The 14,769-nt window shown below is 42.4% G+C and overlaps 5 protein-coding genes across 5 annotated transcripts; 3 read left to right on the top strand and 2 right to left on the bottom strand.

The window, feature by feature from the left end:
* Window positions 1-1,482: 1,482 nt before the first annotated feature.
* On the top strand, window positions 1,483-3,016 carry EAE97_001208 (uncharacterized protein). The gene is made up of 3 exons (XM_038871718.1): window positions 1,483-2,030; window positions 2,087-2,503; window positions 2,565-3,016. Exons 1-3 carry the CDS (start codon window positions 1,848-1,850, stop codon window positions 2,703-2,705), a joined length of 741 nt encoding a protein of 246 aa, XP_038737619.1. The 5' UTR covers window positions 1,483-1,847; the 3' UTR covers window positions 2,706-3,016.
* A 744-nt stretch (window positions 3,017-3,760) lies between these two features.
* On the bottom strand, window positions 3,761-4,524 carry EAE97_001209 (uncharacterized protein; the record flags this gene model as incomplete). The annotated part of the gene is made up of 2 exons (XM_038871719.1): window positions 3,761-4,141; window positions 4,285-4,524. The coding sequence occupies 2 exons, from the start codon at window positions 4,522-4,524 to the stop codon at window positions 3,761-3,763; spliced, it is 621 nt and encodes a 206-aa protein (XP_038737620.1).
* A 984-nt stretch (window positions 4,525-5,508) lies between these two features.
* EAE97_001210 (uncharacterized protein) lies at window positions 5,509-6,889 on the bottom strand (the record flags this gene model as incomplete). Its single annotated transcript, XM_038871720.1, has 2 exons — window positions 5,509-6,638; window positions 6,691-6,889. The coding sequence occupies 2 exons, from the start codon at window positions 6,887-6,889 to the stop codon at window positions 5,509-5,511; spliced, it is 1,329 nt and encodes a 442-aa protein (XP_038737621.1).
* Window positions 6,890-7,701: 812 nt separating this feature from the next.
* Window positions 7,702-10,900, top strand: EAE97_001211 (uncharacterized protein). The gene is made up of 9 exons (XM_038871721.1): window positions 7,702-8,896; window positions 8,950-9,085; window positions 9,149-9,330; window positions 9,385-9,421; window positions 9,470-9,537; window positions 9,588-9,957; window positions 10,012-10,024; window positions 10,076-10,143; window positions 10,194-10,900. The coding sequence occupies exons 1-9, from the start codon at window positions 8,762-8,764 to the stop codon at window positions 10,478-10,480; spliced, it is 1,296 nt and encodes a 431-aa protein (XP_038737622.1). The 5' UTR covers window positions 7,702-8,761; the 3' UTR covers window positions 10,481-10,900.
* Window positions 10,901-11,659: 759 nt separating this feature from the next.
* On the top strand, window positions 11,660-13,808 carry EAE97_001212 (uncharacterized protein; the record flags this gene model as incomplete). The annotated part of the gene is made up of 3 exons (XM_038871722.1): window positions 11,660-11,718; window positions 11,774-12,138; window positions 12,205-13,808. 3 exons carry the CDS (start codon window positions 11,660-11,662, stop codon window positions 13,806-13,808), a joined length of 2,028 nt encoding a protein of 675 aa, XP_038737623.1.
* Window positions 13,809-14,769: the final 961 nt, after the last annotated feature.

Consider the following 14,769-nt stretch of genomic DNA (forward strand, 5'->3'; position numbering starts at 1 on the left):
TCGGTGAGAAACTTCGAATAGTATAAAAAAAAGAAATCATCCTAACTATTGAACTGCTTTCGAATATGAAAAGCTTGCACTTAGTACGAAGTCCAATCCTTCTTCTTCAACCACAATTCTGAGTCCCGTGAATTTTTCGGTATCGCTAATAAACAACCCCGTCAACGGTAGTTTCCCCTTCCTCCCTCTATCTCTCGAGTCACACTAACCAGCTCATAGAATTTGAAACCAATTTACTGAAGAACGTGAGCGTCTGAAGATTCTAGTCCTCCACGACATCTCAATGGCTTGCTCTTCCATCGAACCTCGATTCTCGTGATCTTTCCCAAGGCACCCTAGTCATACATACTCTCCCTCGCCCAACTACCCCTTCTCATATCAGAACACACCCTTAGCCTGTAGAAATCGGCGAGCAGCTCTAGTATGCCGGGTCAGACTTGGTAAATCTATCCAGTGGAAAGTAGTTTGATAACATTTAGCTGAAATCTGCAATGGAAATTCGTTCATATTATTATAGAAGCTTTTCTTCTTATATCTAGTTTCTCACCTCACTAAGTATCTAAGCCATTCAAGACTTCACTTGGCTTTGTTTCAGTAATCTTATAATGTTATTTTGGATATTCAAGCACTCAGATAAGACTAATTTCCAACTGTTAATATCATGTTTTTATAAATTGTAGTGAGATTTCAGAATTCAATCAATAATCTAAGGTTGAGTATGTAGAAAAAAACCCTTCATTTCTGTTGGATAAGCGAATTGCTTCATTTTCCCCTTCACAATCGAATTGAAATAACAATTTTCCTCTTTCTGAGCGGTTCTTATTAATGTTGATCAATCAGTTATTGGCCCTCAAATGATCTCGACTCCAAAACGTGATATTGTGCTGTTCAATTTTGCTAAGCAGTTGAGCAAGATTATATATATATAAATAGACCTGTATAAATAATGCGTAGATAAAAATAGACAGATTACAATTTCTATGAGATGAATTCAGATCCTTCTTTTCCAGGCGCCTCACAAAGAACGAACAAAAAAAGCACCCATAATTTCACTCGTCAAAATCTACAACACTCCCCAGCCAAAAAAAAAACATTCAAAAGAAAGGGCCTAATCCGGGATCGAACCGGAGACCTCTTACAATTTAGATTGGATAACCCAAAGCAAGAATTCTACCACTGAACTATCAGGCCATGTCACTTTCAAACCAAGTTGGCTGTTCTTGGTGAGTGAAGCTACTTGTTCAAAACTATATATTTAATAGCATACGCTAATGTGAGTGGGGAATCTCGGAGCACAAATTATGGTGCCGCTTTCGATGTCGGAGGAATAGCTGTATAGCGGCGAGTGAATTTAGAGAATTTAAATGTTTAAATAGTTTTATGATTGAAGATTATTCAAGAATTTGTTTAATGTTATTGACTTCTATACTTTTATGCTTTTACTATTAATTGATTTATCAGAGAATATATTGGGGTGATCAATTTTGGTCTCTTATATCTCCTATGTAGAGCTAGCTAGGTACTGATGTGAATGTCCAAAATATCCATAGAAATTGAACAAAAGACTAAGGTCTCGAATCTCTCGATGCGACGGCAGCAAGCTAAAGACTTCTCTCTAGATGGAAAAATCCTGTAACAAAACCCTCATGTCTTCTCGCGCCCTTCAACCCTTGGTTGGAGAATACTTGTCATCATATTCTATTCAAAAGGCGTCCTTCGATCCCCTGGCCTGGCCTATCCGTCATCCTCGGATATCAGAACGTAGTCTAACAGTTGACTTCACGGAATCTTATAAATATGAATACTTTTATCGACCCTTTCAATTCTGCAATATTTAGATATTCAAAATGGCTTTAATCAACCCCACCAACTCCCCAAAGCCTCAAATTGTGCTAATCCCTTGGGATCCCACCTCTCCTAAACATGTTGAGCGACTAGTACAACAACGCATCGCTTGCGGATGGGATTCTGATTGCGTTGAATCATGGAGGAAAGCTCAAGAAAGCGGAAAGCTCAATAATCAATGGATTGTAACTATTCTTCCCCAGATCGATTTCATTTTCGGAATTCTAAATTATCTATCCAGGTGCTTGCGGATTCTGATCCCGAAAAGGATGCCAAACTACTCAAACATTCTGAGATGTATCCCCAAGAGAAAGAGCCTCTACTTGACTCTGCCACTTCCTTTGGAGGTAAACTTCGGGATATCCCCTCACCGCAGAGAACTTTCATTCCAATTGGGCACATCTGCTTAGGTCCTCCATCCGAGAATTATTTGAATCTCGGATATGTTCCCAAAACAGAAGGGTTCTACTGGATATCCATTTTTTACGTCTCGCGAGCTCTTCAAGGAACTGGACTAGGAAAGACGGCCATGGATACAATCGAGAATATAGCCATTTCTGAACCATTGTGCGCCAAGACTTTGGGTTTGAATGCGATTAATAAGGTCGACCCAGAAAGAGAAGAAAAATATAAAGCTCTTGGCCTGGTCATTCCTCCGGTAAATTTGTCTGAATAAATTGCGGAGATGAGATATTTGCATTGTTCTAACCTTCACCTAGTTTTCCAACCAAGATTGGTATGAAAGAAGAGGTTACAAAGTTTACAAACATGTGGAAAACCTCTTCGGCCCAATGGTTGATTCAACAGGAAAATCCTGGTATTGGAATGCTGTGTTTTTGAAGAAGGAGATCTCTCATTAGATTGAGATTCGACCAAAGAGGCAGAAGATACTGCCAGCTTGGGGACCACAGAACTAAACCCCGGGACATACAAAACTACAATGTTTCAAATATACATACATAGATATATCCTATATCACGTATTACATACTTGAATACAAATCAATATCAAATAAAGTATGTAAATATAAATGCTCCCAAGTATGACTTTATTTGAGCGATTCGGTATGTTGCTCTACTCGTCCATACAGAGCTTTAGTCAACAGGTCTTGTCTGCGCCGAGTAGATGGGACACACACATGGCCATCTCAGGTTATAAATATTACAACTTGCAACTTGAAGCATCGTAATCGTTCTTGAAAAAGGAATGTAGAGACATACATCAACAGCAATACTCACCTCAAAGACTCCGGATTCTCGAAATTGCTAGAAATGAAGAGCAATATCTGTGGGTATAAAGACCTCAGAATATCTAGTTCTATTCGTCTTATATTCTTCCATCCTGGACATCCTACCTCCGATATATGCTGCAGCGTCATCCACACCACTTTTCATGAAAGAAACATGGATATCTCCAACAATACATATACTATGAGGGCAGAAGAAGGTCTATGAATGGAATGGAAAGGATGGAAAGCTGCTATGGAATCAAATGGATGGAATTATAAACTCAATTTTTTTAGTACCGGACAAGTCTTGATTTGAATGTAGTGAGAGTTTCCGAGTCTTGTAGACGAGCCATATGCAGTGTCGAAGCTACTTTTGGACCCAGCGTACTTAAAACATCTGTCATTTGCTGCTAACACGTCAAAGGTTTTCAAACATGATGTTTTATTTTTCTATGAGAATCCTTAAACTCCCAAGTCCTCCTTTTCGTTCTATCCTCCTAGTCTGTGATCTCATACACAACAATTTGTACAAGTATGTGCCCTGCGTTCTCTATTCAAAGGTTCCACCCAAACATATAACCCACCAAAAGAAATGAAAATACCAATCTTCTTCCCCAACCACAGTCAAACCACATGTTCATCCAAGCAACCCCGAGATACCTGCACTATATTTTCCTACCTATCCAATTAAGCCGTGATAGAGATAATTCCCGTCGCGGTCTCGGTAACACAAGTAATTGAGCTCCACAAGTACCAATTATCCGTATAACTCTGCCACTGGGCAGCCATTTGCTCGAGACAGTCTGCCACGATAATAGTATATTCAGATCCAATAATCGCAACGCACATGTGGCCTTGTACACTACCTGTTACGTATTCACCGCGGTTAGCGATGATGTAGTCTACTTGAGCGGAAGAAGTATGGTCGTCATTCCAGAGACCGGGGTCGTTGTTGTGAGCGCAGATACTGCTACAGATGGGACTATCTGCAATGGCGAGGCCGGAGAAGAACCCGGAGAATAAGATGGAGATGGTTGGGGTGTTAGATGGTGTTTCGAAGATATGGTACTATTGTAGTTGTAAGTTTTGATATGAGGCTTGCAGATGGAGGAGATAGAGCTTGAAGTTGAGTTTTGAAATAGTTTTTGGTTTATTAAAAGATATTGAAAGTTGAGCTGATGATGAAGCAATATTCAAAGTACTTCTCCTACTATATATGTTCTTTTCGTCCCATACTGATCGCGAGCAAAGTGAAGGCCGACATAATTCCACGGCTTATCCAACCCCAGCCTCACAGTGTAATTAATCCGGATAAACATGTCTCTGAACATAGCATTACCTCGTCGGCGCGTACATGTCGTTCGTAGGGTCTCGGCTATGTCCTTCGCAGCAGTGGATGGATTCGGATCCTTCTGAGATATGTATGAAAAGGTCCGAAATTCAGGGCCCATTTCTCATTGTACTGAGGGGTGAAAATGTTCATTTAAAGTTCCCCTCTAAAGTATGCTTCAGCGCCACTCTCTTAAAAGTACGCATCGCTGCGACCGCATTCATCGCCGCCATGCGATTCAGCGTCAGGATTAGACGAGTGGTTCTAACATGTCGCGTTTATACTTGTGGGCGCCTATTTAATCAAGTGTTAGAGTTGAAGAACTAGTACGTACTTGAGAGAATGCAAAATGCTTTTCCTAATAGCTTAATAAACAAATCATCTGCCGGTATACAACTATACGCCATTCGACATATTTCTCGACTAAAGAACTTGTGGGTAAGGGGTAGCATGCGCATGGACACGTGACTAAAGTGCGCACCATTAAGGCCAGTAAAGTGCGTTTAGAGGATGGCAGTACATAGACCGTTTACGAGTCCCAAGCTAATTTCTTCGAGCGGGCCGCTCCTTATCTGGTCCCAAGCCCTCGCACCAGAGTTTGGCAAGTTTGTATAATTTGCTTATCACGTGCAATGATTGCAGGGTCGAACCCGCAGAGAATGTTATATTGATGGGATTTGTCTTGCAAATCTATTAGAAAATGAGTCCTTCTGGATCCTATGATCAATTTTGGATCTCGGAATGATTAGAGTTTAAGAGAATTTCTAGGGACCAAAGATAAGGGAAGAATACGATTCTGTTGATATAATTTACTTGCTTTGTTTGTATCTGCCATAACTGCGGTTCCGCAACCGAGATGGAAGATTGAGCCCTGACATTGCAACAACATCATGGGCTGCACAAGATGGGATACAATCGTCCTACACTAAGCAAATTGTAAGGCCTTGTTTTAGAACATCGAAAAAATTCTATAGCTCCAAGGACGAAGATAGATTGCACTGCATTTCTAGAAAAATAAAACAATTGTGCAATGCTGCAATTATTAAAATTATAATTATAACAATGATGGCCAAGCACCAAACCCCAAATTTCAGCTTTCTACCCCCTAAAACGCGACACCACTTTTCGCAGCGCCTGGATAAGTATCCTGAAGTCCTTCAAACAATGATTTTCCATCCTTACTTAAATCGGCAAAGACTGGGCACCCAACAAGATCCAAGATTGATGTATCAAGAGCATCGGTCAATAATTGCAAGGGTACGGCAATTGTAGCAAACAAAGGCGAAAGAGAATTGGGCCCGAATGTCTTGACAACTTCAAGGGCAAAGCACATCAAATTATTGCCCTCCAAAAGGGTCTCGACATTGAGAACGCCACCGGTGACATTACTGATATCAAGACCAGTGAAGGTATTTACTTTACCGGTATTGCCTCCGACACTTGCTAGTGTTGGGTTTGCTACCATCCAAGCAACAATATCCAGGTTGAGTTGTACTAATCCGTAGTCGACAGGAATGCGGTACCAATTGGAGGGTATTTGCTCACAGCCTTTCTTGTATACATATGTTCCATTCACGGAGTAGACGCCAAACATAGTGCGCATTAATCCTTGAGTCATAATTCCGTCTGGATTCTCAGTGGTGTGATTACTCAAAAGGCGACCAGAGAATGCATATCCAGCATTTCGTGCAATCATGCCGGTGTAGGGTCCGTAGTAAAAATAAGGGTTGGTAGCTATGCTGACTTCGAGACGTTCGGCGGCGCGTTTTCCAATATCTTCCATTGTGATGACTTCAGAATCGGATCCATTGGCGATTTGTGAAAATAGAGTCATGTTCATTGTCGATGCGTCTCCTGTCACATACAAGTCGTCTCGGGTATTCGAGGAATCTGCTTCAATCCAATTGTGGGCGTTGTCAAGACCACGAGGTGTTCCCAAAAGACCATCAAGATTGCCGAGAATGTTAGAGACTTTCGGAGTGTAGCCTCCAATCGAAAACCCGGGGTTTAGTGAGATAGGGTCGCCGACACCGACCGTTCCCATTATAGCCAGGACAGTGATGAGCTCGATTCCCATCCCGAATACGGAATTTACACCAGCAATAATTTCTACCATTGAAGCGACACCATTATGAGGAATGTAGTTATGGTTTGCGAGCATATTCAATCCTGGACATGGACCTCGCTGGTCCCCATTGTCGAAGTTAGGTGAAACAAATACATGGTCTCCGGTGACTTTCTTACTGTTAGTGATATTCGAAGTCAAAATCCAGGTCTGCTGTTTTACCATCGATGGGAGTAGTCAAAGAATCAACCAACAATCTTTTTTTGACTTCCGGGTGATTCTCAACTCGTCTCTTCAGATCCTCGTACCAGCTATTTCCTGTAGCCCTCTCAAAAGATTTCGGCGATGTATTTAGAGTTGGAAATGCCAGGGCATTCGTACACAAAAGTGGGAAGTAAAGAATGGACGACGAAAACTTCATCTTGGAATGTTAAAGGAGTGACTGTGAAGTGGGACGATTGACACGATGAAATGTAACAAATCTTTCACAATTGAATGTTAGATGAGAAACTCATGACATATCATGAAATAGGATATTTTCCACTGGCTAGTGATATTGTTCAAAGCTTCGAATAGCTAGCCTAACCCGGAGGACAAAACGGGGAAACAAGGGTATGTGTACGCGGATATCCATTATCTTCTACTTGGAAGTTGTAGTCGAGCAAGAGTGGGAATCCAAATTGCTCAAATACTCCTCACGGCTTGAATGGGACACATGAGCGGTATATGGATCGACAACAGACTTTGAAGTGATCGGCAGTGCCTTCATTGACAAGCATTAGGTCAACAAGCATAGGGCCTAGGTTACTCTAGTAGGTAATCTTTCGGTCAGGGAGTAAATCTTATAAGATTGATCTTGCAGATAGGGAAGTTAGGAGCAGTATACCCCAGTGTCTTCAACTGCTTCAGTCTTGGGAGTCGAGGATATTCATTACTTGGGTACGTATACTCGAAAAACAGGAAAAGATTAAGAAATATGGTACACTCGTTGGATGTAACATTACTTACTAGGTAGGTTTACAATATTGGGTGTAGCTATAGTAAAATATGCCCAAGATAGCCAGTAGAACCATGTGACTATGACCGAGCGCCGATAAAGCCACATCCCAATAATCATAACTACACTTTGTTTACTTTTGAAGCACCAATGAACCAGATTCCATATTACTCCTTTTCTTGAATTCTTCACCTCAAATGTTTGGTAAAATTCTGATATACTTCGGTCTCAACAACTAACGTACGGCAGCTGACAGCCGTGGAAAAGTTTATCTGACTCCCGACCTCCTACTCACCCCCTACGCAACTTTAGTAAACAATTGGACGATACCTTCCTTGTCTAGCATCAACCTCTTTAAGGCTTGTGCTTCCACAAACATGGCTGAGCAATGAGCATGGCACAAACCCCGGGAAAACTCTTCACACCCATTCTCTCAAGAGCCGAGTTCAGTCCAAGATCGTATGGAATAGATGAAAATCTAACGGTCAAAGCAGCCCAACCATGTCGATGCCAATTGGAAGCATACACCTAAGTTTGACCGAAAGTCTAAAGTCTATATTGGTAGATCATGGTACGATAGAAAGAAAGAACCGTTTTCCCAAACGTTTTCAGTTCCTCTATTTGAATTTCGGAGAATTTATCGATACACATGAAGTACGGCCCCATTAGAACGTTTCGATAGCTCGAATGTTTCGTAGTATTCTGTCGCAATTCGACGTCCCCGATTGTGATAGGCAATCATCTATGAAGTAGGGTGGGAGTAGGATGGTTCAAGCTTCTCGAAATATGCCGCACCACTGTTGGGTTAATTCCTACTTTTCGTTGGTTGGATGAGCACTGTACTTGCTCGATTGGTAAAATTCCCAAGACAGCATCTTGCCAAGAAACATGGATAGAATCCCCTCAAGGGGTCGACACGAGACCACGGATACAGTTATCCAAAACCCACTCACTGACTTACCATGTCGGGGATTCCAACAGGTAAGGGACATGACGGCCACGACCATTGACTAGAAGCAGAACAAATTATGGGGCAGATCAACGACAAACTTTGACATCAGCATTCGTCCCACTTTGCTTGCAAATTCCAGCTTCAAGGTTGTTGGAGCATGGCATAATGTTTAATATTCGCAGGGTTATAATACATGCACTTATACATGATCAGATTCTCCCAAGTTTACGATAGCGTTCGTTGTAGTTTTTTTGGCTTTTTGAATTCCTTCCTTTCATTTCGTACTTTACTGTCGTTAATACTATCGTTGATATTTACGCGACCAAAGGTACTAAGGAGTCATCATGAAGTTGTCCCTCAATATTATGGCTGTCGTGGCCAGTTTGACCATGGTTTGTACAGCACAGTCCTCGTTAATCCCCAGGGATTCGTCCGCCTCTCTTTTAGCGGCCGCCCAAGCATCATACCCGACTTGCTCGGTAAGTTTCATTGAGTATCTTGTTCTTGCTGGCTCTTCTGACGACCTCTCTAGCTAAAATGTATGGCACAAGCTATTCCAACGTCTGGATGTGATGCGACAGATATCATATGTCTTTGCACAAACGCTGAATTACAAGAGAGCATTACACTCTGCGCGATGCAAAGCTGCACTATTTTTGAACTTCTCAGTAAGTTAGATTCGTTAGAATAGTGAAGAAATCCCCCTCACCGGGCTGTCTAACCTTTCAAAGCTACCAAAAATGTTACCCAGACCATGTGTAGCGCACCGGTGCGAGATAGGAGAAAAGATGGCGAGTATATTGGCGTTATTGGAGGTTGTGTTGCCTTGCTAGCCTTCTTTGGACGGTTGCTGGCCACCGCTTTGAAAGTAAGGCAATGGGGTATGGATGACTGGTCAATGTGTGTTGTTGTGGTTAGTCTACAGCTTTCAATCTAGAAAGGTACGAGCTCAGCTAATGTAATCTAGGCTTTGGCAACCCCTCCGACTGTTTTCTCTGTCATCTGTGAGTACCATTCACGGGCTTAAGTTATCATACTAATGCAAATCATAGTGGCCAACAATGGCCTCGGAAAAGATATGTGGACTCTGACAGCTGATGAAATCACAAATGTTTTGTTTGTTTGTACACCTGATTTAGAAGTCATTGGCTAGGAGCTAACGTGAATCAGTACTATCTTCTGGGCGAATGTTTTTATCTTGCTGCAATGGCCATGACCAAAGTTACATTCTGCCTTCTTTTCCTTCGAGTTTTTCGCGAGAAGCCCTTCATCTATTATGTTTGGGGCACACTCGGACTTTCTGTTGCCTATGGTATTAGCTTTGTGATAGCAACAATCTTTCAATGCTGGCCGATTAGCTATGGATGGAATCAATGGGATGGCTTGCACACTGGAACTTGTAACAATATCAATCTCCAAGGATGGCTAAGTTCTATTCTCAATATTGTTTTGGATATTATAGTCATTGGCCTGCCACTGAACAAACTGTCCAAACTGGTCATGTCTCCAACGAAAAAAATAACTATTATGTTTATGTTCTGTAAGCTTGAATCTGCCTCTCAGTCGATAGGATTTTGCTAACAGGCCCCTTAAGCTCTAGGACTATTGTAAGACTTTCTTCAATTATTTGGTACTTCTTGTTTGCTAATTATAAACAGCGTTACTGCAATAAGCATCATACGACTTCATGCGCTCATTGAATTTGCCAATACAACAAACATAACCTGTAAGTTTAGCGCTGATTTTCTGAAATGTTTTTACTGAATAATATTTTAGGGGACTACAGTCCAGCGGGATATTGGAGTACTCTCGAAATGCACGTTGGCATATTCTGCGGGTGCTTACCAGCATTACGACCTCTACTGAATATGATAATGCCAAAATTACAGACAACTGCCGCAGTGAGCACTCAAAGAACTGCCGGAACGACTGGCAAGAGATCATTCATGAGCTCTAAAGCTTCAGCGCCGAAGAAGACCGAGAATAATGATTTCATTCCACTTGATGACGTCGATGCTTCAAGTACAAAGTTCTTGACCAGTTCTCATTGCAACGCTGTCTGAAGGCATTCCATTCATGGCTTTATTATTATTAAAGAAGGTTGGGGAGTTTATTTATGAAACGCCGGCGTGCATTATGAGATAAACATTCCAGAATTATTTTCCTTCGAATTTCGTTTTAATTCACGAGCGTTTGAACTGGGTCTGAGACTCCCCGAAGGACGCAAACGCAATGTACATATCTAATTATAACCCACAGCACGAGATCTGATTGGTCAACAGTACCTCAATATTTTAAATCTCTTCATTTTGGGCTGGATTTTTCTTCGTCGTTTTGAATAGACAGTCTTCGCCAAACCTTCTTGGCAGGCGAGCCTTTCCATTGCTGAGGCTCTACATATATTCATCTTTGATTTGTCAATCTATTTTCATCAATGTACTAATGTGCACCACACCGCTAACTCTGACATCACAATTAAATCCCGGCACTAACCCCCCCCCTGCGCTAGCAGAATTCGCTTACTCCGTAGACTTATTCTCGACCCCCATAAAGAAGCTTTGACAACCGTTGAGCTGTCAAAGAGGAAGATCTGCAACGATTGTCAGGCATTTTGCCAAAAAGGGACTTTTAGTAATTACGGCTGTAATTCGCGTTTACATCCAAGATGAACTAGCACATCATTACTCTAATCATTGACGTCGAAAATTGAAGAGTCTGGGGTCCCATGCAAGCTCTAATCAAGCTTTTGCGGGGCGTGTCAACTAAAATTCGAGGAAAAATGTACTTCTAGAAACGTTTTGGGAGGGGAAGGACAAGCATCTCGTGTGCAAATTTTAGATCTCTACCGGTTTGGGAAATTGAATGCTTGATCCCTATGTCTTTCTCCACTTTTGAATTTCATTATCAAAATCGTATTGGGAATTCCTCATGAACATCACGACTGTTGGATCAAGGTATCGCGAGCATACACTGTGTATTCCACCAGCCAAACACCTGGTAATGATCTTCACACCTCCCTTTATGCTGCGATCCCTTCAGGGATTGTATTAACGATCATGAAGAGTAAAGGGTGAGAGATTGCGAATACAGTCCCATTAGAAGTGGTGCAGTGGATGGCCTCGACAATATATAAAGTTCAATCCAGCATCGTGGACAATCTCTCCTCACACACACAGTCACTCCTTCATTCCTTGGCAATTGTCTTTATTTTCTTTGGTTTCATTTGATCTTCTGGAAGTACCATGTTTCCCAAAAGATCTTTGGGCCTTGTCGCTCTTTTCAGTCTTACGGCTTCTGCATTGTAAGTACCGGAATCTCCATAAGTATACTCTCGCAGCTGACTAACACGTTTGCAGCAAGTCTCAACATACACATCAACATCTTCACCAACGTACCGCGAACGCCACATCGAGTTCCGCGAACATTACTCTTGATCCCTATGAGTATGTTGTAGTAGGAAGTGGGCCGGGAGGTGCTCCTGTAGCCGCAAGACTTGCTCTAGCAGGTCATTCAGTCTTGCTTATTGATGCTGGAGAGGACCATGGAGATGATATTGAGATGCAAGTTCCTGCATTGCATGTTTTGGCTTCAGAGTACGATCCAATTCGATGGGATTTCTTTGTTCAGCATTACGCAAATGAGACCAGACAAGCAAGAGACTCGAAGATGACGTACCAGACCGCTGACGGAGACTTCTATGTTGGTCTTGATCCACCTGAAGGTAATTCAGTTTCCTCTTGTCGAGTTTAAGTCGAAATTTTCTGGACCTTGCTAATCAACATTCTAGGCGCAACTCCTTTGGGAATCCTTTACCCAAGAACAGGAACACTGGGTGGATGCGCTGAGCACAATGCTTTGATCACCATCTTGCCCCAAGAAACCGATTGGCAATACATCCAAAACATAACCGGCGATGATTCCTGGGAACCATCAAAGATGCGCGAATACTACAAAAAACTTGAATCGTGTCACTACCTCAGCACAGATGTCACAGGCCATGGTTTTGACGGCTGGTTGCAGACCGAGGTTACCAACCCAGAACTCATTGTTCAAGACCAAAAGGTTCTTTCGCTCGTTATTGCCGCAGCTACAACTATGGGTAAGGGTCTTCTTGGAAGCTTGATCACCACAGTCACTGGATTGGCTGAAGTTCTCGCCCTGGATATCAACAATGATTCTCCAAATCGTGATCACGTCGATGCTTTGTATCAGGTTCCTCTCGCTATGAAGTTCCCAGAATACTCTCGTTCTTCTCCTCGAGACTTTGTCTGGAGCGTTGCAAACGCTACTAACTCGGATGGATCCAAGAAATACAAGTTAGACGTGCAACTCAACACTCTTGTTACCAAGGTCCAATTCAACACTACTGCCGCTAAACCAAGAGCCACTGGAGTTGAATTCATTGTTGGAAAATCTCTCTATCGCGCTGATCCCCGAAGCAAAAACGTAGACGATTCCGAAGGCACCTACGGAAGTGTTACCGCCACCAAAGAAGTTATCGTCTCAGGTGGTACATTCAACACCCCTCAAATTCTCAAATTATCCGGTGTTGGTCCCAAGGCTGAGCTCGAGAAATTCGGTATCCCAGTTATTGTTGATTTACCCGGTGTCGGTACCAACATGCAAGATCGCTACGAAGTTGGTATTGTCGGAAACTCCACATCCGACTTCTCCTTACTCAAAGAATGTACATTCCTCAATGGCACTGATCCCTGTCTCGAACAATGGGAAACTCTTCCTTTGCTCAAGGGTGGATACTCTACCAACGGTATCGCTCTCGCATATCCTAAACATTCCTCCGTTGCAGACGGAGTCCAAGATCTCTACCTCGGAGGTGTTCCCGCTTACTTCAACGGATACTTCCCCGGTTACTCCGTACACGCACTCGCAAAGCGCAATATCTGGACTTGGTTGACTCTCAAAGCGCACTCGCGCAACAATGCCGGAACCGTCAATTTGAGATCTGCCGATCCCCGTGATACCCCCGAGATCGTGTTCAACTATTTCGACACCGGTGTTGGCGGCGATGAGGATCTCCAGGCTGTATACGAGGGAATGAAATTTGGAATCGAGGCATTCGAGAACCTCATTCCGCTCGATGGCTCCTTTACCCGTATCTGGCCAGATGAGAGCATTACTTCTGAGGAAGATCTTAAGCAATTTGCTCTTGATGAGGCCTGGGGACATCACGCATCGTGTTCTTGTCCTATTGGAGCTGATGATGATGAAATGGCAGTCTTGGATACCAACTTCAAGGTCAGAGGTGTCGATGGATTGAGAGTTGTTGATGCCAGTGTCTTCCCAAAGATTCCGGGCATGTACATTGCACTATCGATCTACATGATCAGTGAGAAGGCTGCGGATGTAATCCTTGCCGAAGCTAGCTCTTGAGATGATACTCGAGCAGGACTGAGGGTGTGATTTGATAGTAATGTATAATTTTGTAATTTGAAGAGATTGGAGTGAAACCACTGTACATAGAAATAAAACGCACATCTTCTCATTCTTGACGCTTTGTTCATAACTATGGATTAACCTTGAATTAATCTCTGAACCCTTCAGAGAACTTGCACGATGACTTCATAGACGAATATAATTGCACATGTATGAAGCCTTCGTGGTTCAAGTATTCATTCACATGTCTCTGCAAAAGTGCTGGGCTTTCAGGTAAATTATTCGCATGACTTCATATATACCTACTACTCCTTACAAAATTGAAACAGAGTAGCAATTCAACTATAGTACTTAGATGAAGTCTGCCACGACCTCTTCTTAATTGTTGTATCCACATACTGAAAGCCCGAAGAATAATATTCGACATTCAACACTCCTCGAGCAATTGACCATTCCTTGCATGAAATGAAAGATCTCAACTGGACGAGAAAATAAATCGCCAAGTCCAATTATCTACATCAAATAGCATGATCAAAGCAAAAGTTCACCATTTGAACTATGAGAAGAAATATGGTACCATTAGTAGTATCATTTATTCTGGTGGAGTTGAAGGTTGTGTCCATCCACATCACTTTCGAAGCTACCTCCAACATTATATTCACAGGTTCAAACTAACATCTTGCGTCGTCGAAATTCAATCTGGAACTTTAGAAAGTCCGATTTCCCATCTCACCAGCTGCGAAACCATTATCTTTGCTTCCCCAAGACTTCTGTATCTCTAATTCACCACTCACGCTCAAGCGTTCCTGAAGTTGCAGTCCTATCAACTAATTCCTAGCACGAGCCTTATTCTCCATCAGCATCAGCTGTTGAAACATTTACTCTACACTAGCAGTTCCTTCATCATGAATCCCAATACAAGTACACTCTCGCCGCTCTTCAACACCATCCAATTCAG

This window comes from Botrytis byssoidea (assembly GCF_014898295.1).
Source record: "Botrytis byssoidea strain MUCL 94 chromosome Unknown BBYS_002, whole genome shotgun sequence".
NCBI classification, from domain to species: domain Eukaryota; kingdom Fungi; phylum Ascomycota; class Leotiomycetes; order Helotiales; family Sclerotiniaceae; genus Botrytis; species Botrytis byssoidea.